The following is a 25,045-nucleotide window of genomic DNA, read 5'->3' as shown; positions in this document are numbered from 1 at the left end:
TGCACCACCGTTTGAGAGGTGCAGCTTACCATAGAGGACCCCCAAAGCTACAACGGCTCGCCTTCTTCTCCTTGGGCCTACCCCATGAAGGAGGATCCGAATCAAAAGTGGTAGACCTGTAGGTGATTTTCATACCCTAGCAAACTTTCCCGAAGCAAAACCACAACTCGGAAGCTTCTGGGCAACCTAGCACGCCTAGGGTTTCTCAAGAAACCGAAGATTAACTCGAGGGGGGTCATGATTTGGCTTGGTGGAAACATAAATCTGGATCTCTTCTTTTGATTCCTCAAAGGAATTTGATTTGGGGTGAAAGAATCGGAGATCTCAAATATTTGGTGGTGCTCAACAATTGAGGAGAGGGTCTGGGTGTTCTTATTTTGGGGGAAGAAAGGAGGTATATATGAATATCATGGAGAAACTAGCCGTTGGACCAGTTTTGTGAGATCCATAATTGGTTCGAAATTCTAAGGTGGATTGGGTTCGGAATTCTAGATGAGAATCCAAGTAACTTGGATCAATCAGACCCAATCCGAGCCAGATTTTTAACCATTCCATGTATTACTAGTCCCTAGACAACGACTAGAATCATGTTGGATGGGATTCGGGTTAATCCGAAATACCCGGAATTCCACTCGGAATCCGGATCCATTCCGGATTGTACAAAACCAACCAAACAGGAGTGTTTCGATATATTTTTCTATTTAGGCTTTTTCGAGGATGGATTGGAATATTTATAGGAAGGCTATATGCAGGATTATCCCCTATTGAGCATCAAGCGGCCCTCTTAATACTGCGGCATACCTATTACTCAAAGAGAAATAAAAACACGTTGACAAGGAGAAGAAGGCTCAATAGGTGACCCCCAATCCAATAGTGACACTTTTCTTCTTTTTGAATTCGGGGTCTGTCAGACATAGAGATAAGCTAGAATCCCATGATGTGGCATGTAGATCAAACAACATCTGTAGCTTCCCTGTATAGGAGATTGTACATTTACTGTAAGATATCAGATCATATCAATCTGATTGTGTACGTGTTGTACAAGCTGATCAAGCAATATAAATAGAGAGCAAGCCCGATGGGCATATCCACGGCAAAACATCTTGTTTCACTTGGTATCAGATTGGTTCCGTTCCGTTCATCTCCTCTCCACCATGTCCACCCTCCCTGCAACCTCTGATGATCTCGTCGGCCCGATCATGGCCGCCCCGCCTGCGCCTGCTCCTGCCGTCTCCATCAACTCCATCACGAGCCTCATCACCATCCGCCTCAACCGGGGGAATTTTCTCCTGTGGAAGACGCAGGCTGTGCCCGCTCTGCACGCCGCGCACCTGTTCGGCTACGTCGATGGCTCCATCGTCGCGCCTCCGCCGACCATCACCGAGGGCACCGGTGACGCCGCTCGCGAGGCCGCCAATCTGGCGTTCCTGCGCTGGTACCAGCAGGACCAGCTGGTCCTCATCGCGCTGCTGGGCTCCATGTCCGAGGACCTCGTGGGCCAGATGACGCAGCTTACCACCTCGGCGGCCGTGTGGGCTTCGCTCCACAGAATCGTGCGCAGAATCGGGCGCGCCTGATGCAGATCCGTTACCAGCTCTCCAACACCCGCAAGAAGGATCTCACGGCCACCGAGTACTTCAACCGGATGAAGTCCCTCGCCGACTCCATGGCGGCCATTGGCGTGCCCCTCAAGGAGGACGAGGTGCTCGGCTACATGCTCGCCGGGCTAGGCTCCGAGTACGAGCCGCTGGTCGTCTCCCTCACCACTCGCGCCGACACGGTCAGCCTCGACAGCTTCTACGCCTACCTCGTCGGCGCCGAGCTCCGCCTCGAGCAGCAGGCCTCCATGGGCGACATCCACTCCTCCGCCAACTCCGTCGCTCACCACTCGGATGGCAACCGCGGCGCTCCTGTTGGTCACCCGGGATAGGGCGGCCAGGGCGGTGCACAAGGAGGTGGTCGCCCCGGTCAGCAGCCGCAGCAGCGGCGCAACAACAACGGCAACGGACAGCAGCGTCGCAACGGCCCCAAGTGCCAGGTATGCTCCAAGTACGGGCATGATGCCCTTCGTTGCTGCCAGCGCTTCAACCACGCGTTCCAGACGGAGGACAACCGTGACCGTGGTGCACGGTCCGCCAACGCTGCTCAGGCTGGGTCCTACTCCGTCGACCCCAACTGGTACATGGACTCGGGCGCCACCGACCACCTCACCAGGGACCTCGACCGCCTCCACATGAATGAGCGCTACTCCGGCAAGGACACTGTCCAGGTCGCCAACGGGCAAGGTTTCCATATTTCTCACGTTGGTCGTTCATGTCTTACCGGCTCTTCCAAACCGTTGCACCTTAATCATGTGTTATTTGTTCCTCGACTTAGCAAAAATTTGCTTTCGGTTCACAAGCTTGCCTATGATAATGACGTTTTTTGTTGAATTCCATCCTTTTTATTTTTATATCAAGGATCGAGCCACGAGGAGGGTTCTTCTTCGCAGTGATTGCCATGATGGCCTCTACCCGGTGCCAAGCTCCACCTCTTCCGTGTTAGCTGCCATTCGTCATGGTCTCTCCAGCGTGAAAGTCTCCACCGATCGCTGGCATGAGAGGCTCGGTCATCCATCTAAAAGCGTCGTCGATTTGGTCCTTAGGACAAATAAAATAGCTTGTGCACCTTCGAGTGAGTCATCTATTTGTGATACGTGTCAGTGTGCCAAAGTGCACCAATTACCTTTTCATCGTTCTACTCATGTAACCCACAGTCCTCTTGAACTTATTCACTCCGATGTTTGGGGTCCCGCTGTCACCTCTGTTGGTGGGTTTAAATATTATGTGAGTTTTCTTGATGATTTTAGCCGATTTACCTGGATTTATTTGCTTAAACACAAGTCTGATGTTGAGTCGGCTTTCTACTCCTTTCAAAAACATGTCGAGCGCTTTTTTAATTCCAAAATCCTTACTGTTCAATCCGATTGGGGGGGCGAATATCACCGTTTAAACAAATTTTTCCGTGATGAAGGCATTGTTCACCGCGTTTCATGTCCACATACTTCCGCTCAAAATGGCATTGCCGAACGCAAGCATAGACATATTGTTGAAACGGGCATTGCTTTGCTCGCTCATTCTTCTCTCCCAGTTCGTTTTGGGATGAAGCGTTTCTCACCGCAGTCTATCTTATCAATCGCATGCCTACTCGCACTCCCAAAAATGCCTCTCCACTTTTTCGCCTCTTCAATGAACAACCGGATTATTCCTTTCTTCGCTCCTTTGGGAGCGCATGCTGGCCAAACTTACGGCCGTACAACAACCGTAAGCTATCCTTTCGGTCTCGACAATGTGTTTTTTTCGGGTATAGCTCCATGCATAAAGGGTATAAGTGTCTTGATCGATCTACCGGGCGCGTTTATATTTCACGCGATGTCGTGTTTGACGAAACGGTTTTTCCCTTTTCCACCAATTCTCACTCGGCTCCATCTTCTGCATCACCACCCTCATATTTTCCTCTTTCTGAGCCGGTATTATATGATGATCGCGTGAGAAAATACAACCTTACTTTGTTGGAGCCTTCTGACCCTGCCCCGAGCAGTTCTCGTTCTATTTCAGATACAGGTAATACGTTTGCTGCGTCGCCCGATCCTGCAAGGCACACTGCTGCACCGGTGATCGACGAAGGCGCGATCGATCTGCATGGGGCGTCGCCCCGAGGACATGCTGGGCCTCTTTCGCCAGCCCGCCCCGCCCCTGGGGACGTGTTCTCCTCGCCCGCGCCGCGTGGGACGGCCATCGCGGGCGACTCGCTCACATCGCGCCTCGACGCGGAGCTGTCAACTTCGGCGCCTGCGCCGCCCTTGTCGCCCGCTGCATCGCCCACTTCAGCTGGGGATGCCTCTACATCATCATCGGCACCCCCATCTCCCGCGGCTGCATCATCAGCGCCGGCTTCCACGACTCCTGCAGCACCTGCGCGTCCTGTCACGCGCTCCCGGAATGCCATCTCCAAGCCACTTAACCGCACAGACGGCACTGTCTGTTACGACCCTCGTCGTCGAGCTTTTCTTGCCGAGCCGTCTTCGTACCGCACGGCGCTTGCTGATCCTAACTGGAGGTCTGCTATGGACGCAGAAGTTCAGGCCCTTCATGACAACGCCACATGGATCCTTGTTCCACGTCCTCCCAGCCAGAATATTATCAGTTCCAAGTGGGTGTACAAATTGGAGCACAAAGCTGATGGCTCCATTGACAAATACAAAGCTCGCTTGGTGGCTCGGGGCTTCACGCAGCAGTACGGCATCGACTACCTCGACACTTTCAGTCCGGTTGTTAAACCAGCCACGGTGCGACTTGTTCTTTCTCTTGCCGTCTCGCGTGATTGGCATCTTCGACAAGTTGACATCAGCAATGCTTTCCTTCACGGTGTGTTGACCGATACATGCAGCAGCCCCCTGGCTTTCAGGATCCTCAGCATCCGGACTATGTTTGCAAGTTGCAGAAGGCGTTGTATGGCTTGAAGCAATCGCCTCGCGCTTGGTACTCTCGGTTAAGTGATAGCCTGCAGCAGTTGGGATTCACCACTTCAGCCGCTGACACCTCCTTGTTTATCTTCCGTCGAGATGGTGTCACTATTTATATATTGGTCTATGTCGATGATATTGTGATTGCTAGCTCAACGGTTGCCGCTGCTGATCGCCTTCTCCAACAACTTCAGCACTCTTTTCCTGTTAAGGATCTTGGACCGCTGAATTATTTCCTTGGCATTGAAGTGACTCGCAATTCAGGGGGCATCAGTCTGACTCAACAGAAGTACTCACTTGATCTTCTTAATCGGACTCGTATGGAGAATTGCAAGTCCGTTACTACGCCAATGTGTACCCAGGAGAAGCTTTCTCGAGAGCTCGGCCACTCCCTTAGTGATGATGATGCATTCCAATATCGGAGCGTTGTTGGAGCATTGCAGTATCTTACCCTCACACGCCCAGATATTTCATTTGCGGTGAACAAAGTCTGTCAGTTCTTGTCGAAGCCAACAGATGTTCATTGGGAGGCGGTGAAGCGCATCCTGCGTTATGTGAAGGGTACAACCAATACTGGCTTGCAAATTCGCAAGTCTTCTTCGACACTTATCAGTGTGTTCACAGACGCGGACTGGGCAGGTTGCACTGATGATAGGAGATCCACCGGAGGTTTCGTCGTGTTCTTTGGACCTAATCTTATCTCCTGGAGTGCTCGAAAGCAGCCAACAGTATCTCGCTCATCTACGGAGGCCGAGTACAAAGCGCTAGCCAACGGGACTGCCGAAGCGACATGGTTGCAGTCATTGCTTAAGGAGCTTCGTATTGCCCAGCCACGACCACCGGTTCCCGCGATTTTCTCTCATCCGGAGTCCCCGAGCGCTCCCCGGGGGGCCGGGGATGGCCTGGGCTCTCCGGACGGATGAAAGGTCTAATCCGGACGAAAACGAGGAACCGGGGCGCGACTGGACCGTTTTCGTCCATCCGGATGACAAAACGCCGTCCTGGGGGCCTCGTAGGCGAGACGGCTGGAGATGCTCTAATCCCCCTGCCCTCAACTCTCTCTCTCGCCCTCCACCGCTTCTACCGCCATCCCACCCAACCTCTCCCCCAACACGCCTGGCGCCTCAAATAATTCGCTGGCACGGAGCAATGGCAGCGGTGCGTCCGCGCTACAGCAGTCACGGGCAATCGCGCCTCTTCCACGACGCCTACTTTCCGATGTGATCGTCGGTCGGGTCATTGCTGATTGTCTGATTGTCTCATCGATCGAATGGGTGATTTGGGTGTCTGTGTTATGGGCAGAGGTGGCGCCGCGCCGATTGAGCCGCGGAAGGAGATGGTGGCACCGCCGGAGGAGCAGCCACGGCCGGAAGCGGCCGCGCGAGACCGAGACGCCGCCGCTGCCGCGGCTCTTGTCGCTGCAGACACCGCAGGGTTCTCCGCGGCAAAGGATGATAAGCCTGGCGCAGCTAGGAGGCCAGCGACGACGGGCCTGCGGCTCGACTTCAAGGACGGAGGCTCAGAGCAGCACGCGGCGTGCACATCGTCGTTCGACGACCAGTACACGAACGAGATGGACCGACTGATCCAAGAACACGTGAGGAGGATCCACGCGTTTGCTTGAGTCACTGTTGTTATCAATCACGGTTGCTGTAATGATGACGATGCGTTCCTTGTTACTCTGCAGGCCGAGAGACTCCGGCGCGCGCTGGCTGACACGAGGCGTCGGCACAGCCGCTCCTTGCTCTGCACAGCGGAGGCATTGGCGGCGCGACGGGTCAGGGACAAGGAGGCAGATGCCTCGAGGGCGGCGCGGCGCGGCGCCGAGCTGGAGGAGCAGCTGGCTCGGCTGAGGGCGGGAGCCGCGCCGGCCACCTCCATCGCCGCTGCGGAGAAAGGGCGGAAGCTGCGCGAACCTCGACGCCCCCAACCTCCGGCTGCTTCCTTCCTCGCGTGCAGAGGAACTTGATTGCGTTTCAAGTTTTAGATCTGGGGTCCTCTGTGTGAAATTTCAGAACCGGGTTGTAATTTTTCAGTTTCTTGGTGTCCTTGATGTAACCTGTACACCCACCACTTGGTACTATTAATGCAGCGCATCCCCGCCTCCCCGGTCCTTCGGGCCTTTAAAAAAAACAGGGCTCGGGGGGCGTACGTGCAGCGTGCTTGCTCACCTAGCTAGTTGCGTGTGTGTCCACGGCTGCTGCTAGTGTGGTACGCGTGCGAGACGAGGAGGGCGCGGCCAAAATAGAGACGGTACAGGCGGCCGGTGTTGAGAAGGTTTTTTTGTAGGACCGCGGGCTAGTAATCATCTCACGACACAACTAACACCGTTGGATACGTGTCAGTCTCTTACCGCGTGCTCACGTATACACCTGATCACTAGGCTTCATTCCTTATGAGCAAATAGGGAAGTGAATAACTAAAATGGTATAAGTTAATTTTATAGATACTATAGGTACGCGATATGTGTTAGGAATAGAAAAATATTTTCTTTCTGAATGAGTGAAAGAGCTCTTAGTTCAGCTGGGTAGAATGCAAGTCTCCAAAACAGGATGTCGTAGGTTCAAATCCTATATATCGTGAGTCTATCTATCTTATGTCAACAAAACAAAGTTTAATTGCAACTCGAATTTAATCACCTCTCCAGCAGAGAGGAAGTCAATACAAAAAAAAAAATTGCCCAATAAGATCCAACTGTTTCCCACATATGTGCTTCAGTTATGCAGTTATTCCTACTAAAGTAACATGGATTAGGCCTAAGACAATCTTTAATAAGAAATATAAATTATTTTGATTTGTTCAAGGGGATAAGAAAGAGGTATAGTCTAGCCCTAAGACTAGTCACATTGAGAAGTATCATATAGCAGAATCATGCATATGAGATACTATTATATGATATTACTTGGATAATGCATTTGTATCATGTAGTACTATCATAATCTCCTTATATTTATGAATTTGTAGAATATCAATGCAAAATTGTGTACAAGATCTATTTGATACTTATTTTCCTAATTATACATGATATGATCGATATGGTATCTACCTATGATACCACTATGATCTATCTCATCATTAATTGTAGTGACACATCAACTTTTTTACATGCATGGAATGCATAAAACTACCTATGATACCCTCATTGTTAGTAGTCTAAATAGTACTCTAAATTATTGATGAATCTGAGTGACAAGAAGGAAATCCATGTATTAGTGTGGAGAAGAGTGTAGAATACCAAGAATCTATTCTAAACGAAGAATTTTATTTACTGACTTATTAAGTTGATTCAGATAAGAATATCTTGTTTAACACAATAAACAGAGTTAGGGTTATAGTTAAATCAGCCAGTAAAAAGCCGAGTTAACTAATTAAAGCAGGCATGAAAGAGTTAATTTCCTTTGTGTCTCATGAGATAGTACAAAAGTTTGTCGTCCTTATGAATTGAGATGCGGGGAAGAAAACCTTTCGAAATAAATAAAACTCTAATCAAGTGGCATAAGTTCATACGGTGCTAAAAAAAGATATAAAAGTAATAATAATCAGGTAATCCCTACATCCGGATTTGCGTTATACTTGTTGAAGTGAAGATGTCGCGGACTTGTGCACGCCAATCAGGATCAGACGACTTTATATATAAAACTCTAATCAAGTGGCATAAGTTCATACGGTGCTAAAAAAGATATAAAAGTAATAATAATCAGGTAATCCCTACATCCGGATTTGCGTTATACTTGTTGAAGTGAAGATGTCGCGGACTTGTGCACGCCAATCAGGATCAGACGACTTTATATATACTTGGAACCTTCTTTTATAGTCCTCAGGGGGCGACACTCCCTTGGCACGAAGCATCTCTTCGTTGGCCAACCTAAATCTGAGCAAGTTAACTTTAAATCTGCAGTAACGGTTGCGTCGCCGATCGGCACCATAATAATCGGCGGCTTGTTGATAGGAATCCATAGCATTTTGCAGCTGTTGATGCTCCATGTAGAACAGTGCTAGCTCCACGCAACTAATGGCAGCCAAATGCAGATCGTTTTTCTTGACGGACAAGGCGATGGCCTTCTCCAACGCTTGCTTAGTGGCAGCAGCAACCTCACCCTCGTCTGGGCAAGATCGAGGGCGTCAGTGCACAGATTTACACCACAACTGTTGCAAAGTAACTTCACTGCGCGCGTACCTTTGTCTTCAATCTGGGCGTAGCACTTGGCGGATCGGAGAAGTGCAGATGCTGCATTCAGTGCACGTTCATCGCCAAACTAGATGCCGACAAATGGGTCAGTAATATTACAGTCGTTAACTGGAATTAATTTTAAAAGTGCAACCATGGCCCGCGAAGCAAACCTGTTGTTCATAGACGGCCTGCTCGCTAAATGCGAGGGCTGCTTTTCTCCCTGGATCAAATCAAGAGTGATTTTGTTGTTGTTGCCAGGATCAAATTATGAGAGGTTTGGTATCTGTAATGAGAGACCGATTATAAGAAGCAAGTAAAACCTACAGTTTTCGGCGAGGATATAGGCGCAAGCCGCGTCCTCGTAATCATTCGAGATGGCGAAATTCCACCGTTGCCGGCGCCGGCCACTCGCCATGCAACGATCGCCGCGCGCCTCCAGAGCTGCTGGCCCTAGCCTCTCCTCCTCGAAGAACATCACCTCATACTCCTCCGCCTGCTCATTGCACCGCCGGATCGGCTCGTAGTCGGGGCTAACTGCGGCATAGCGTCGCAGCAACGAAGCTACGATACCCATTAGGGCGCGGCGGCGGCGGAGAGTCCTGCTTGGTTTGATGGGTCTCGGCCAGGGCCTGGGGGCCTCGTGTTGTATATGAGCCAGAGTCCAAACCTACCTCATTGTTCCTATACTACATACGGACGGGTCGTCCAACACACATAAACAAAGGCCAACTATTCATACAAGTCATTTTTTAAAAGATTCGAATCTATACTTACCAATAGTTTACTTTTTTTTTTGCGGGGAAATGAAATATATTACTCTAATTGATAGGAGGATTACAATCGTGGTCTAGCGCCCGACATACTGCCCGGGGGAAGTTCACAAACCAAACATCTGAATTATGACTAACACTGCCTATCTTTGATTTTCAAAAATACACTGCCTATCTTTGCTAGCTCGTGGCTTGCCATATTGGCCTCATGGCTGATTTTGACTACATTTATATCCCTTTCCTTTAATAAATCACGAATGTAGCATGAATCTTCTTCTTCACGCGTGGTGGGGTGGCTCCCTCTGTTCGCGTGGAGACCGGAGGTGGTGGATCTGCTCGTGGGCCGCAAATGTGCGGTGCATCACCTTGATGAGGGCTTCACCACCATGGAAGACACCTCCTCCTTCGGCGTGTGGCTTTGGACGGTGTCCCCTCACCGGATTCCGAAGATCCTATGGTGCACGCTGGTCAACAAAGGGGCGGGCGGCCTCTCGTCCAGGGTTCGCATCGAGGAAGACAGGCCGGATCAATGGAAGCGCGACATCTCCTTCCGTGTGCTGCTGCACATCGACCGCATTGAAGACTTTACCGGTGCACCTGTTCTCGACGGTGGTGAGCCGCTCACCGATTTCAGACCGGCCTCCTATTCCCTCCCTCTGTGCCAGCTGGGCACCGTTGATGGTCGGCCGGTCAGCGAGGAGGCTGGCTCGGTGCTGCCGGCCCCCATACCGGCCTTGGGAGAGTTTGCACCGGCTTTTGCTCGACGTCATGACGAAGATGAGCACCAGGAGCAGACGCGATCAGCCGTCCCTGCTGAGCGTGAGGACAAAACCCGCCCGCGGCCGCACGTCGAGGACAGGCACACGTCTCGGCGTTCCCGCTCGAGGGCCTCAACCCATCGCCGTTCAGGTTCTGAGGAGTCCAAGGACCGCCGCCGCAGTCGTGCGCGTCACGGGGCGGGTTGCGACGACCGTGTCTCCCGCAAGCGACATCGCCATGAAGATGAAGACGATGAGGATCAGCGCCGGCCGCACCGTGGCCTGTCGCGCCGCGCTGCCTCGCGTGCCCCCTACGCCAATGCCTTCTCGCCCTCGGGAGGTCATCGCCACGCTGGGAGGTCTGGCTGCTCCGTGGGTCGCAACAGCGGCCGCCATACCGGACACCAAGGTGATCATCGTCGCCACTACGTCGCGAAACAGCCCCAGCCTCAGGCTAAGTTGGCTTCGATCATCACGTATGATGCTACCTATAAGGACTGGACTTTGGCGATCAAGGAGTTCCCGCCGGCGATCAACTTCGGTTGCTCGAGGTTGGCCTCGCCGCCTCCCACAAACATTCAAGAGCCGTCCAGGGGCTGTTCTTGGGACGAAGAGGAGGGGTTTAGCCCGGCGTTACCTGTTTCTCCGCTTCTCCTGGAGGCTCCACCTGCGCCACCTCTTTCTCCCGTCGTAGTTCCAGAGTCTTGGGGGGACGCTATGGATGCTGAAGACCTCCTCCCCGTGCAGGAGGACGTCGCGAGCAAGGGCTCTACTCCATCCGAGGTAGCTGCCCTAGGAGACCTCTTCGTGCGGCCGATGGCGCCGCTCCTGCCGTGCCCTACTCCGGTGTCTAAGTTGCCAACGAAGGCCAAAGCGCAGCCCACCTCCGATGCTCGCCGCAGTGCACGGTTGGGCAGCAAGCCTAAGATGCATGCCATGGATAAGGCGGTGCAGGTCCTGAACTCCAAGATGGGCGTAGCTGCGGAAGGAGTGCCCTTGCTGGAGGCGCGGAAGGCATATATCAAAAAGTTTAGCACGCACCTCCCGAACACGACGATTGACGCCTTCTCCAAGCTTTTCAAGCTCAACATCCGCAGCAAGACGGAAGCAGATGAATCCCTTATCACCATGGGAGGACCCGGAGGGTGTGAGCCCGTTGCACAGGACGTCTCCGCCTAGCTTCTTAGTTGTCTTCCGTTGGGTGCTTCGTTTTAGCTAAACAAGTGTCTGTGGTTTTGTCGCTGCTTTTGTGTTGTATCGCTTGTGGGCATGTCTTCTTCTATCACCTGTTTACCTTGTTTTCATTATGATCGGGCAGGACCTCTCCATCGCGGATTGGAATACTCGGGGTTTAAACGACCAAGGCCGTAAAGACACCGTCATGCTTTCCTCGAAGACACCTCCTGCCACATCGCTTGCATTCAAGAAACCAAGCTGGATCAGCTAGACCAACAAACGGCCTCTTATATTGGTGGTTTTCGGCTTCGCTCCTTCGCACATCGCCCGGCTCTCGGCACCAGGGGTGGCATTCTCTTGCTTTGGAATGACGAACATGTGGACATCTCCAACATCCATATCGGCACACACTTGATTTCAGCGAATGTCTCTGTTAGAGCCTGCGGTACTTCGTTCAAGCTGACCACGGTCTATGGCCCCTTCGACCACGGCGAGAAGGAGGCCTTCCTTACGGAAGTTACCGCCGCCAAGCCCGCGGACGACTCCATGTGGCTTATCATCGGGGATTTCAATCTCATATATTGGGCAAAAGACAAGAACAACGACAACCTAGACTTCCGGCTAATGCGTCTGTTTAGAAGGGCGCTCACCAACTGCCAGCTCAAGGAACTGAAGCTTCAGAACAGGAAGTACACTTGGAGCAATGAGAGAGAAACTCCTACCCTTGTGAGGTTGGACCGGGCCTTCTGTAACGCTGCTTGGGACCTAAAGTTCGAGCATCACGTGCTGCACGCCTTATCATCCTCCCTCTCGGATCATTGCCCGCTTCTTCTCTCAATCCAGAGTGGTCCGCGGAAGCCTCCAGTCTTTTGCTTTGAGTCCTTTTGGACCAAGATGCCTGGGTTTAAGGATGTCATCCAAAAAGCCTGGTCCACACCGTCTTCTCACTCTCAGCCGGTCCATGTCATCAACCACAAGCTGAAGTCCACGGCGATGGGACTCAGAGCTTGGAGTAAAGGGCTCTTCTCCGACTGTAAGCTGCAACTCCTTATGGCCCTCGATGTCATTCTTCAGTTGGATATCACCCAAGAATCTCGCCCACTCTCTCACGAGGAAAGTTGGCTCCGCGCCAATCTAAAACGTCGTGTCAAAGGCCTCGCCGCTCTGGAAAGATCTCGCAAGCGTCAAGCTTCTAGAATCCGCTACCTCCGTGAGGGCGACGCTAATACCAAGTTCTTCCACCTACGGGTCAATGCCAGACAGCGCAAGAATCATATCATGAGGCTCAGGCAAAACTCGGGTTGGGCCGTGAAGCATGAAGATAAGGGAAACTTGATCTTTGATCATTTTTCCCAAGCCCTTGGGCGGCCTCCTCCTCGGCAGTTGGACTTCAATTGGGAAGCTCTCAACCCTACCGCTCACCTTCTAGAAAATTTAGGTCTCCCCTTCACTGAGGCGGAGATTAAGGAAGCTTTGGACGACATGCCTTCGAACAAAGCTCCGGGCCCCGACGGCTTCTCTATCGCTTTCTTCCGCTCTTGCTGGGAGATTGTCAAGGGAGACCTTATGAAGACCATAAAAGCTTTTTCGGAGTTCTCGGCGACCAGTTTCCATATCCTCAACTCCGCCAATATAGTTCTCTTGCCTAAGAAAGACGGAGCTGAGTCCATCACTAATTTCAGACCCATTAGTCTCATACATGTGATCCCGAAGATCATAGCTAAAGCCATGGCACGACGTCTTAGCCCAAGAATGAATGAGATCGTGTACCACAGCCAGAGCGCCTTCATCAAGTCCAGAACTATCCACGACAATTTCATGTATGTTCGGAATACCGCCCGCCAGCTGCATCGCCTGAAAGTTTCGGCCCTCCTCATTAAACTGGACATCGCCAAGGCTTTCGACACGGTGAGATGGGACTATTTTTTGATCTTATGCAGCGCCTTGACTTCCCCCAGAGATGGCAGGCGCTTATGACGACTCTTTTCTCCACGGCCACCTCCCGTGTTCTCCTTAATGGGATCCCCGGTAAAGATATCCTTCATGGTTGGGGTCTCCGTCAGGGGGACCCTTTATCGCCTCTCCTATTCGACATCGCCATTGACCCGCTTCAGAGGCTCCTGGAGAAGGCTACCGAGGCCGGCCTCATTTCAGTCATGCCTGGGGGTTTGCAGGGCCCTAGGGTTTCCTTGTACGCCGATGATGCAGCGATTTTCCTCGCCCCTTCTGCACATGATGTTGCTGGCCTAGTTAGCATACTTCAACGCTGTGGAGAGGTGACCGGGCTTGTGACTAATGTGGCGAAGAGCTCCATTGCCCCTATTCAGTGCGCCGACGTAAACCTTGAGGAGTTTCTGGCAAACTTCCCTGCGACTACAACCCCCTTCCCCATCAAGTACTTGGGTTTGCCTCTCTCTTTGGGAAGACTCCGACGGGTGGACCTCCAACCTTACATCGACAAGGCCGTGGCCCGCCTAAGCCCATGGAAAGGCAAGTTCCTGAATCATGTCGGCTGCACCGCTCTGGTTAAGTCGGTCTTATCCTCTATACCTATCTTCCTGCTGACGGCGCTGAAAGCTGACAAAGGCATACTGAAGGCCTTCGCAAAAATCAGCCGTGGAATGCTCTGGGCGTGCAAAGAGACGGTCAGCGGGGGGAAATGCAAGGTGAACTGGCAGAAGGTCTGTCGCCCAAAGGAGCTCGGTGGTCTGGGTATCTTGGACCTGGAAAAATTCTCTAGGGCTCTCAGACTTCGATGGTTATGGTATAAGTGGACGGCTCCGGACAAGCCGTGGGTGGGCTACGAAACCCCCAATGATGCCGCTGATTTAGATCTCTTCAATGCATCCACTCGCGTCACCATTGGCAATGGTGCCAAGGCCTCCTTCTGGTCTTCTTCATGGCTCCATGGCACCCCTCCAAAGGACCTTGCTCCCCTGATTTTCAAGGCATCTAGAAGGAAGAATCGGACGGTCCAGGAGGCGTTGGCCGATCACAACTGGGTCTCGGATATCGTGGTCGACACCTTCTCCGTTGAGCACCTGGAACAATACGCTCGCCTATGGGATCTTCTCACCGAAGTCCAACTTGATCCAGACTCAGAGGATTCCATCACCTGGTCTTTGACCCCTAATGGTTGCTACTCGGCCAGCTCCGCTTACAAAGTCCAGTTCCTCACAGCTCTTCCTTGCCAGTTTGGGAAAATTGTCTGGAAGACCTGGGGCCCTCCGAAGTGCCGCTTTTTTGCGTGGCTCGCCGTCCAAAATCGCCTTTGGACCGCCGACAGCCTGCCAAAACGGGGATGGCCTTATCCCCCCACCTGCCAGCTCTGCAGATGCTCCCCCGAGACGGCTCGTCACATCCTCTTTGAATGCCGTTTCTCCAAGCGCGTCTGGACCGCGGCAGCCTCCTGGCTCTCTTGCCCGAATCTTGTGAGCAGCCTTGGAGAAGGTAGAGCGAAGGTCATTGATTATTGGCGGGCCATCACAGCGACCACTACCTCTTCTCCCCAAGGGCTGCGATCTGCGGTTATTCTAGTCACTTGGAAGATATGAAAGGAGAGGAATGAACGGGTTTTCAATAACAAGTCCTCGTTGCCTTCAGTCGTCATGCACAAGATCAGGGAAGAAGGAAAAGAGTGGATCCTGGCAGGTGCCAAGAGCCTTGCGGATTTGATTAGCTGAGTTGTTTTTGGGCGGAGCTTTGGTCCACCTTTTTTATTTTTATGGCTCTTGCCATGTACCTGTTTGCTTCTCCTATATCAATATAAGGCAAAAACTTTTTTTCAAAAAAAAATCACGAATGAAGGCAACTCTGAACGCATACATGGATGTATTTGGTGTAGACTCTTTGAGGAGTTCAAATGCTTCAGAACAATCTTTCTCGACGGTGAACGGTTGCGTCGTCCACAAGAGGCCCAGTTGCACTCCTTCCTCGATCGCCATCAGTTCGGCTTCCGTTGCATCTCTACAATGAGTTACCTCGCGACAAGCTGCAGCGACGACGGCTCCCTGATGATCCCTCAGCACCATGCCTGTTCCAGCCGCAGTAGTGCTTAGGAATGAGCCATCAGTATTCAACTTAGCACTACCCTGGACTGGAGCAGTCCATCTTTGCCGCATCTTGTGCCTACCATCCTGGTCCTCGGTCTTGGCTCGAAAACCTGCATCAGAATCAACAACCATCTTACCCTTCACCACGTCAGCAGCAGGAAACCGTTTGATGAGCAACAAGGAATTAAGGTTAGCAGAAAGCGACGTGAGCCTTCGATTGAGGGACACGGCTTGTTATGTGTCATACTGTCATCTCATTATGATTATGCCAAATCCGCCATAGAACCAACATTGTCCTTCCACGCTGGGGTTCTGGTATGGTAGTGAGCACCTGGAGTAGCCATTCCTTCCCCGTCGGCTGCAGCAGATCATCTTCCGGGAGCTCCCAGTCTTCCTTCATCGCTAGCCAGAGGGCGCGATCTTGTGGGCACCTCACGAATATGTGGAATGTGTCTTCGTTCTCCCAGCCACAGATCTGGCATAAACTTGTCGTCGCCATCCTTCTAGACACCATGTTCTTCTGTGTTGCTAGTCCATTACGGCATATACGCCAGATTAGGAGTTTAACTTTGGGAGGTACTCGGCTATTCCATATCAGTTTCCAACAGGGACGCTCACCATCAGGTCTGCGGCTCGAGGCTCCCCATTGTTGCCCTCTATTAGCCACATCAAAGGCCAACCAGTAGGCACTTCTTACCGTGAACATGCCCCGCTTCTCCGGATGCCACGCAACAAAGTCACTCTCATTCCGCCTTGATGTCTGGATTTTTAAAATGTCCATTACATCCTCCTCCGCGAAGAAGTACCTGATGCGCTCTTCATTCCATGTGCCGTCTGGCAGCATGAAATCAGCTACCCATCGGTAGCGACATCGACACTGGGGAGGCCGAGCAAGGAGGGTTGTGTCACAGGGTATCCATGTGTCTCTCCATGCACGGATTTGCGCTCCATTGCCCACCCGCCAAATAACGCCTTGTTTTAGTAACTCCAGGCCATACTCAATGGGATGCCACGTAGTGGATCCATTCCCTGTGAAAACAATGTCAATTAAAGATCCGTTAGGGTAGTATTTCGTCTTTAGTATCTGAGCACACAAGGTATGTGGAAATTGTATGAGCCTCCATGCTTGTCTAGCAAGCAGCGCTTGATTGAAAAGGCGCATGTCCCTGAAGCCAACGCCACCTTGAGACTTGGGTCGGAGCATACTATCCCAACCGAGCCAATGTGTTTTCCTCTTGCCATTTGTAACATCCCAAAAATTTCAAATCAATAAAGAGACAATTTCCATTCTTCAAATTTTGGAACCAACAAAATTTTTAATTGATTTATATGGGGTGCATAGTATTAGTGCATGTGTGTGTGATATTGCCATGATGCTTGTTTGATATGTTACCAATGCTCCTAAACCCTAAACTTTGATCTTTGAAGCCAAAAAGAAACAAAGCAAAAGAAATACAAAATAAAAGAAAAAGGCATATGAGAGCAAATAGCCATTTTGCAAATCTTGGCCTAAGCCATTTCTACTTTATGAGAATGGTTTGGAAACATCAATAAACTCATAAGAACCACTTTGGAATCAAAGAAATGCAAAACAAATCAAAATCAAAATCAAAACTAACTCACATATGATAATGGTCATTTGTGCCATTTACATCAGGGTACCCACTTTGAGCCCCTGTATTAAGAGACTTCTCAACTAAACTTGCTCAACTCTTTGCACCTCATCCAAGACCTCATCTAGGTGAACACTTTTGGTGTTGACCAACTTGACTGATTCCTTTTCAATTGCTTAATATAAGAATGCAAAGTGGCAACATCAAAACAGAAACAAGATCATCCACATTTTGGATTTCACCAAATCTTCTTCATTTTGCAAACCAACACCACCATTAGGAGCCAAACATTATTTGAATCACACCCATGCAAAAGTTTGGCAAAATTCAAAAATGAAGTTCTTGCGGCCATTTCATTGAACACCTTGTGTGCAAATATCTGCCAACCCCATACATGCTTTTATCCAGAGGTTTTTGGCCTAAACCATCCATGCCTAGATCATCACCAACACCCTCTTGCACCCAGTGAGCAATGCCAAGCCTCAGATACAACAATCATGCATGATTTCATCTAGTACAAGACCATGTCGTGGCATCATGCCACTCACCCAAGTCAAACCCTCTCCTCTCACTTCTGGATGAGCTCACCATGTCCTTGACCTCCCTCTCACTCCCCTGAACACGATGGACACCTCCCTCGACCAAGGAGAGCACTGCAACGGCCGGGAGAGGACGCGCCCACGTCAGCCCGTGACGCCAGAGCGTGCACGGACACGACGCAGAGCGCGCCAGAGCGCGTCACTGCCACGTCGCCTCCGTCCTCCGTTTGACCTCAGCGTATGCACAGAGCCTCGCCACGACACCAGGAAGATGATAGACACGCTCACTCTCGCTCCCCTGCCCTGTCGCCGTCGTCCTCGTCGCCGATGATCGCCACGGTACTGCAAGCTCGTGTCACGTTCCTGCTCGCGTCAGCCCTCCGTTTTCTGTGCAATCACCCCTGTCGTGCTCGCCGTGATGCCCTGAACAGTGTTGCATCCTCACCAACGTCACCCAGCCACTGTACCGTCGACTCCATGGTTGACCTCACCATGCCGAGCCGCCCCCTCTCGCCCGCTATAAAAGGAGGACACCCCAGTGCTCATTCTCCACGCCAATCGCTTCCTCTCCTCTCACAACACCTCCTCGAGCTCTGCCCCCTTCCAATTTCACCGCCACAGCACCAATTGCTCACCGGAGTGCCGCGGAGCCGCCGCAGACGAAGACGACAATTGGTGTCACCCCAGGAGACGCCGCCGGTACCAAGAGACTCGCCGTCATCGACAACCTCGCTGCACCACCTCGCCGAAGATCGCCGGAGCTCCGGTGAGCCGCCGACCCCCTACCCTCGCCGCGGCCAGTGCTCGATCTCGTCGGAGACGACGATGATCGCCAGCCGTTCGATCGTCTTCTAATCCAACGCTCCCCCTCACGCGTACCGTTTCGCTGTTTAAATAGCCACTGACGTGTGGGACCCTTTGTTAGGCGGCCCGTGCGTGTGAGACGCGTTACTGGGCCGGCCTGTTATTCTTTTTCTCTCTCTGGCCCGTTTAGTTTTCCCGCGCAGCCCATGAATTCAAATTCGAATTAATTCATTTAGTTTGAATTCAATACTGATGCCATGTTCAAAATTCAATAGAACAAAATCTACTGGGCCAAAATTTATGAATTTGATATTGTTGGAAAGCTTATGAAATTATCTAAACAACTACACTGGTCTCCACCATAGATTCATTGTAGAACCCATGTAGTAAAAATAACAAGGCAGTACCTTTGCAAACTTCAAACATTTATTAAAAATCAACCATGATTCATTTTGAGTTGATTCCAACTCTCATAATTCACATTTACAATACTCTACATGAATATGTAAAAATATGACTATGGTGTTTACCATGATCATGGGCTAGAGCAAAATAATGGCTATGTGGCCATTTCTAGTCCATTTAAATTACCCAAATTTAATTATTAAATACTATGAGAGGTATTATCTCATTTAAATCATTATCTCAAGTAATTCAACATGAGATAATAGCTTAGTATGTAGAATCTCATATTTAATTACTTTGTGATATTAAATTGTTCCAAGTAGTATTTAAATTGTATGAGATATAGTATCTCATTTAAATCAATTTCTCAAATGGATAAATATGAAGTGTTGACCTTGGTCAACATATGTTCATGCTTTATTATTTGAGGATATTAGACCTTAGTAATATTCAATGAGAGGAAATTATTTCTCAAAAGAAATAAATAGAAACTCTAATAAATATTTCAATGAGAGGAAATTATTTTCCTTAAAAAGAAAACAAAACCAATCACCATGTTAATAATGTTGTGATGATAGGATTGCTTGTGTGATCCCTTTTGTGTGTGTTAAGTATAGTGCATAAGATTTGTTTGGTGATTGTATACCTCGTATCCGTTTATAGACGCTAGTACCGAAGGCTTCAAAGAAGAGGAGGTCTTCTACGAGGAAGAAGAAGAAAACTTTGATCACTGTACCACTCAAGGCAAGCTATACTCTTGCAAGCTACCCCAATTCAAAGCTCTACTAGAGCAAGGCACCATTACTTATTATCTTGTGTTTAAGGATTCCAAGCCCAAGTTTTTGTCTTACAAGCTTTTACTTTGGTTTATCAAAGTTATTTTCGTTCAAAGTTAACTTGAGTAGATATGGAGTATTACAAAAGCATCACACTTAGCCTAGAGAGCTACAAGCTAGTTAGCACCCCTCATGACTAGTTGCTAGTGCTAAAACTAAAATTGACTACTCTAGATGGGAACATGTGAATCAAATGACTTTGAAAACCTTGGAATGATGAGTCATTCTCTTAAAAGATTTTGAAGGTGAATATGACTTGAATGACATGGTGAACTTGAAAAAAAACTGATGATTGGGTTCGGATGCGATACCATTCCAATTTTAGAGTACCCCCACAATACCTGATTATGGGTAGGGCTTAACTGGAAGTTTATGTATTTTAGTATGGGTTCCCTCTAAAGAAGCGTCATAGGGGTCATGCCGAGGCTGCCTCCGTGAAATATAAAATGACGTGAAAATGAGGTGACTGTCCTACCCAAGCCCTGTGCAGTTCCCAGGATAGCAGATTGCTATCACTGGGAGGCCAAGCTCATGGGGGAGGTGCCTATACTAGGGTATGTAGGTGAAAGGTTAATGGTTGATGATCCGCATACTGAGTATGATTATTCAGGGCTATCCCTGACGGATGTAATCAAATGTTGTGGCACAAGTGCACAACCTCTGCAGAGTGTAAACCTATTCGAATAGCCGTGTCCACAGTTATGGACAATTGGATGGCCATACTGTTCCGTTGTCAGAAGTTTTCTAATAATGAATGGTGAATTGAAAGATGAATTTGACTTAATCACAACAGAGTTGTGGGAATGACACTAATGTTCCCACTTGAGTTAAGTTAGGCAAATGAAGAGTCTTTTATTACTAAGTGCTTATAAAATAAAACTGGCTTTATGCAAATAAACCTAGAGCTTAGAACCCCCTTGATATAATTGATAGCGCTTACACTAGTATTAGTTTGCGAGTACTTTAAAGTACTCATGGCTTTGTCCCTGTCTATTCAAATGGCCAGACTATAAAGAAGAGCAGTAGTATCAGGATGATAGACAGCAGGACGTCTATGATAACTAGGATCGTCTCCTGACGTCAAGCGTTGCCTGTGGAATAGATGGACCCCTACTATGTATTTCCGCTATGTGTTTTGTAATTGATCCTTAGATCAACTGTTGTATTAAGATTGGATCATGTGATCCTTTGATGTAAGACTATTATGGTTTGTAATGAATGATGTGCTGTGATATGAACTTATTATGTCTCGCAAAAACAATCTTCCTGGGATTGCGATGTATGGCATAATAGGCATCTGGACTTAAAAATTCAGGTGTTGACACCGTTCTCAGCCCCCCCACCAATATCTCCTGATCATTTTCGTGAGTTCGTCGCATAGGGCCATTGGAAGTTTGAAGACCCCCATAACATAAACAGTGAGAGCTTGGTAAACAAACTTGATCAAAATCTCTTTGGCTGCCTGATGTCTATGCACGCTTCTATTCCTGTAGACAGTGTTGGGCCTCCAAGAGCAGAGGTTTGTAGAACAGCAGCAAGTTTCCCTTAAGTGAATCACCCAAGGTTTATCGAACTCAGGGAGATAGAGGTCAGAGATATCCCTCTCAAGCAACCCTGCAATTAAGATACAAGAAGTCTCTTGTGTCCCCAACACACCTAATACACTTGTCAGATGTATAGGTGCACTAGTTCGGCGAAGAGATATTAAAACACATGTGGTATAGATGGTGGTAAACGGTAATTGCGATTTGAAGTAAATATTGCAGGAAGTAAAGATGCAGTAAAACAGTAAATAAGCCATGTTTGCAGTATTTGGAAACAAGGCCTAGGGATCCTACTTTCACTAGTGGACACTCTCAACATTGCAATCATAATTGAATATAAATATAAGCACTTCATCATACTACTCTCCTGTTGAGTAAAGAACTCAAATTCATTGGGCAAGTGTGCAAAAGCACACCTCAAAGGCGTATTCCCAAGTACTAATAAACACCCCACACTGTCACCGTGAGCATTCATAGGAGGTACTAACACACCACAATTCATAAGGGAGTTACACACGGCGCACACACTGTCACCATTACACCGGGGTCACAGTAACTCCAAAGTTCACATAATAAAACACTTGAATAGCATATGACATCTAGATTGCAAAGCCTATGATCACATAGATGAACAAATAAATGCTACTCTCAAACACTCTCTTGTTGGATAACAAACACCATTCATTGTGTAGGGCTACAAGAGCTCCCTCAAGCCGGAGTAAACAAGCTCCACAACATCCGGAGTTCATATTAAAGTAACCTCTAGAGTGCATAATAGACAAGAGTAACATCTACATATTCATAAAGATCACACCATGGGAGAGAGATATGAACCACATAGCTACCGGTAGAGCCCTCAGCCTCGGGGGAGAAATACTCCCTCCTCATCATGGGAGACAGCAACGGCGATGAAGATGGCGGTGGTGTCGATGGAGATGACTCCGGGGGCAATTCCCCGTCCCGGCGGCATGCCGGAACAAAGACTTCTGTCCCCCGAAACGGAGTTTCGCGATGGTGGCAGCGTCCCTGGAGTCTTTCTGGAGTTTCGTCAATTGTTGCAGGGTTTTCACGTCATGAGAGATTATACAGGCGAAGAGGCGGCGCAAGGGGGTGCCTAGGGGGCCCACCCCATAGGCTGGCGCGGCCAGGGGGCCACCCGCGCCGCCATATGGTGTGGGGGCCCTGGGCCTCCTCTCCGGCTCCCCTTCAGTGTTCTGGTCTGTCTCGGTGAAATAAGATGTTTGGCTTTTGTTTCATCGAATTCCGAGAATATTGCCCGAATAGCCTTTCTGGAACCAAAAACAGCAGAAAACAGGAACTGGCACTTCGGCATCTTGTTAATAGGTTAGTTCCGGAAAATGCATCAAAACGATATAAAGTATGAATAAAACATGTAGGTATTGTCATAAAACTAGCATGGAACATAAGAAATTATAGATACGTTGGAGACGTATCAAGCATCCCCAAGCTTAGTTCCTACTCGCCCTCGAGTAGGTAAACGATAACAAGGATAATTTCTTAAGTGACATGCTACCAACATGATCTTGATCAATACTATTGTAAAGCATATGAGATGAATGAAGTGATTCAAAGCAATGGTAAAGATAATGACTAAACAACTGAATCATATAGCAAAGACTTTTCATGAATAGTACTTTCAAGACAGGCATCAATAAGACTTGCATAGGAGTTAACTCATAAAGCAATAAATTCTTAGTAGAAAGTTTTGAAGCAACACAAAGGAAGATATAAGTTTCAGCAGTTGCTTTCAACTTCAACATGTATATCTCATGGATAATTGTCAACACAAAGTAATATGATGAATGCAAATAAGCAAGTATGTAGGAATCAATGAACACAGTTGACACAAGTGTTTGCTTCTAGGATAGAAGGAAGTAGGTAAACTGACTCAACAGAAAGTAACAGAAAGGCCCTTCACAGAGGGAAGCATGGATTACTATTTTGGGATTTCTATTTTCGTGCCCTCGGGTCCTTAGTTGTACTCAGTTTTCCCCAGCTCCTTAGTTTTTCCTCAGTTTTCCCCAAGCCCTTGTCTGTAACCCGCAGAAAGAGCTCGGACGGAAGGAATCCCGTTTAGTTGACGTTGGTTGGTGCTGGCAAGTGGGGCCGCTGTTGGTGCCCCGCAGTGGACACGTCTCCACTTATCCAGATCATCGTGGGACCCACAACTTGTCCACGTTAGCGCGCCGGACCCACAGCTTACCCAGGTGACCGTTGCAAAATGGGAGCCCGAGCCAGCCCCGCGCCCGTGCCCGTGCCATTGCTTCCCCTTTCTTTCTCCGCGCCCCATTGTTCTTCTTCTCCGCCAGCGGCAGCCCTTCTCCGGTAGGCGGGTGATGTCTAGTTTCTCTTCGACCTCCCGTTCTTCATGGCCGCAGTATGGACCCGTGCCTTTGACAAGATGCCCTGACTGCCCACGCCAGGAGCCTCTGAAGCGGTCGATCTGTAAGACGGACGAGAACGGCAACCGTGGACGTGAGTTCGTTGCATGCGAGAGCTTGCCATATAGAGAGGGGGTAAGGTTAGATCTCGCTCCAATTTCTCTGTTTTCTCTCGATTTTCTTGTTATTCCCTCGAATTTGGGATTTAGGGTTCACGTTGTTGTTTTCAGATCTTGAAGAAATGCAGGCATTTCGAGTGGATCGATGTGTACGTTCGTAGGCTTCGATTGCGGGAATCAATTGGCGCTATTGGGGGCACAATTTGGGAGGGGGACTTCTTTGTAGAGAATGCGGCGGAGAGAGGAGCCGTTCGATTATGCCTAATGCTCCCAATGCAGAAGCTGGTGGAAGTGAAGGGAGAACTGAAGAAAATGAACAAGCGAGTTAAGGCAGCTGATCGAGTTGAAGAAGCAAGCTAACCCGATGGCTGGTTTTTTTGTTGTATAATTACGATCGGATTCTTATCATTGCTCACTGTGCGCTAGAAGTTGTTACAAGGGATACCTTACAAATCCATTATTCAGTTACATGTACTTGTAGTTGTTTTCAAAGTTAGTGTGTGCATTCACCGAAATTACCAACTATATTCCCTAAAAGAAAAGGAAAGCTAAAGATAGTTGATAATTGTTAGAGGGGTGACAAATAATGCAATCACCGAAATCCGCAAATATGTATGCCTCGTGTTTATACCAAAATTATACCACTTTTAGGCCGTTTCAAAATACCAATACCATATCCCAAACTATATTCCCTAAAAGAAAAGGACAGCTAAAGATAGTTGATAATTGTTAGAGGGGTGACAAATAATGCAATCACCGAAATCCGCAAATATGTATGCCTCATGTTTATAACAAAATTATACCACTTTTAGGCCGTTTCAAAATGGGATCCCTTTCAAAATAGGGTCCCTTCAAAATACCAATACAATATCCCAAACTATATTCCCTAAAAGAAAAGGACAGCTAAAGATAGTTGATAATTGTTAGAGGGGTGACAAATAATGCAATCACCGAAATCCGCAAATATGTATGCCTCATGTTTATAACAAAATTATACCACTTTTAGGCCGTTTCAAAATACCAATACTATATCCCAAACTATATTCCCTAAAAGAAAAGGACAGCTAAAGATAGTTGATAATTGTTAGAGGGGTGACAAATAATGCAATCACCGAAATCCGCAAATATGTATGCCTCATGTTTATACCAATACTATATCCCAAACTATATTAAGTGGCAAACTCGTTATTGCACATAAATAGAGGTGGGCATTCTCCACCGACAGAGAGAGAGGGGTGGCCATGAAGAGAGAGAGAGAGAGAGAGAGAGAGAGAGAGAGAGAGAGGTTGCCACGAAGAGACGGATAGGGGTATACTGCCCGTTAGATCAGTGGATCAACGGTTCGTGGAGTC

At 48.9% G+C, this 25,045-nt stretch overlaps 1 protein-coding gene and 1 pseudogene across 1 annotated transcript; both read left to right on the top strand.

Annotated features, from left to right (window-relative positions):
- Positions 1–1,562: 1,562 nt before the first annotated feature.
- On the top strand, positions 1,563–2,817 carry LOC139831793 (uncharacterized). Its single transcript, XM_071821137.1, has 2 exons — positions 1,563–2,285; positions 2,460–2,817. The coding sequence occupies exon 1, from the start codon at positions 1,577–1,579 to the stop codon at positions 1,928–1,930; it is 354 nt and encodes a 117-aa protein (XP_071677238.1). The 5' UTR covers positions 1,563–1,576; the 3' UTR covers positions 1,931–2,285; positions 2,460–2,817.
- Positions 2,818–5,539: 2,722 nt separating this feature from the next.
- On the top strand, positions 5,540–6,557 carry LOC127303030 (uncharacterized; annotated as a pseudogene).
- Positions 6,558–25,045: the final 18,488 nt, after the last annotated feature.

The sequence above is a fragment of the Lolium perenne genome, chromosome 1, assembly GCF_019359855.2.
Source record: "Lolium perenne isolate Kyuss_39 chromosome 1, Kyuss_2.0, whole genome shotgun sequence".
Classification (NCBI taxonomy): domain Eukaryota; kingdom Viridiplantae; phylum Streptophyta; class Magnoliopsida; order Poales; family Poaceae; genus Lolium; species Lolium perenne.
Note: the sequence above shows the minus strand (reverse complement) of the source record. Positions and strands in the feature narration are given on the sequence as shown.

Bases quoted from the DNA above. Each gene is read 5' to 3' on its own strand.
- LOC139831793 (XM_071821137.1), top strand. From the start codon at position 1,577: ATGCAGATCCGTTACCAGCTCTCCAACACCCGCAAGAAGGATCTCACG.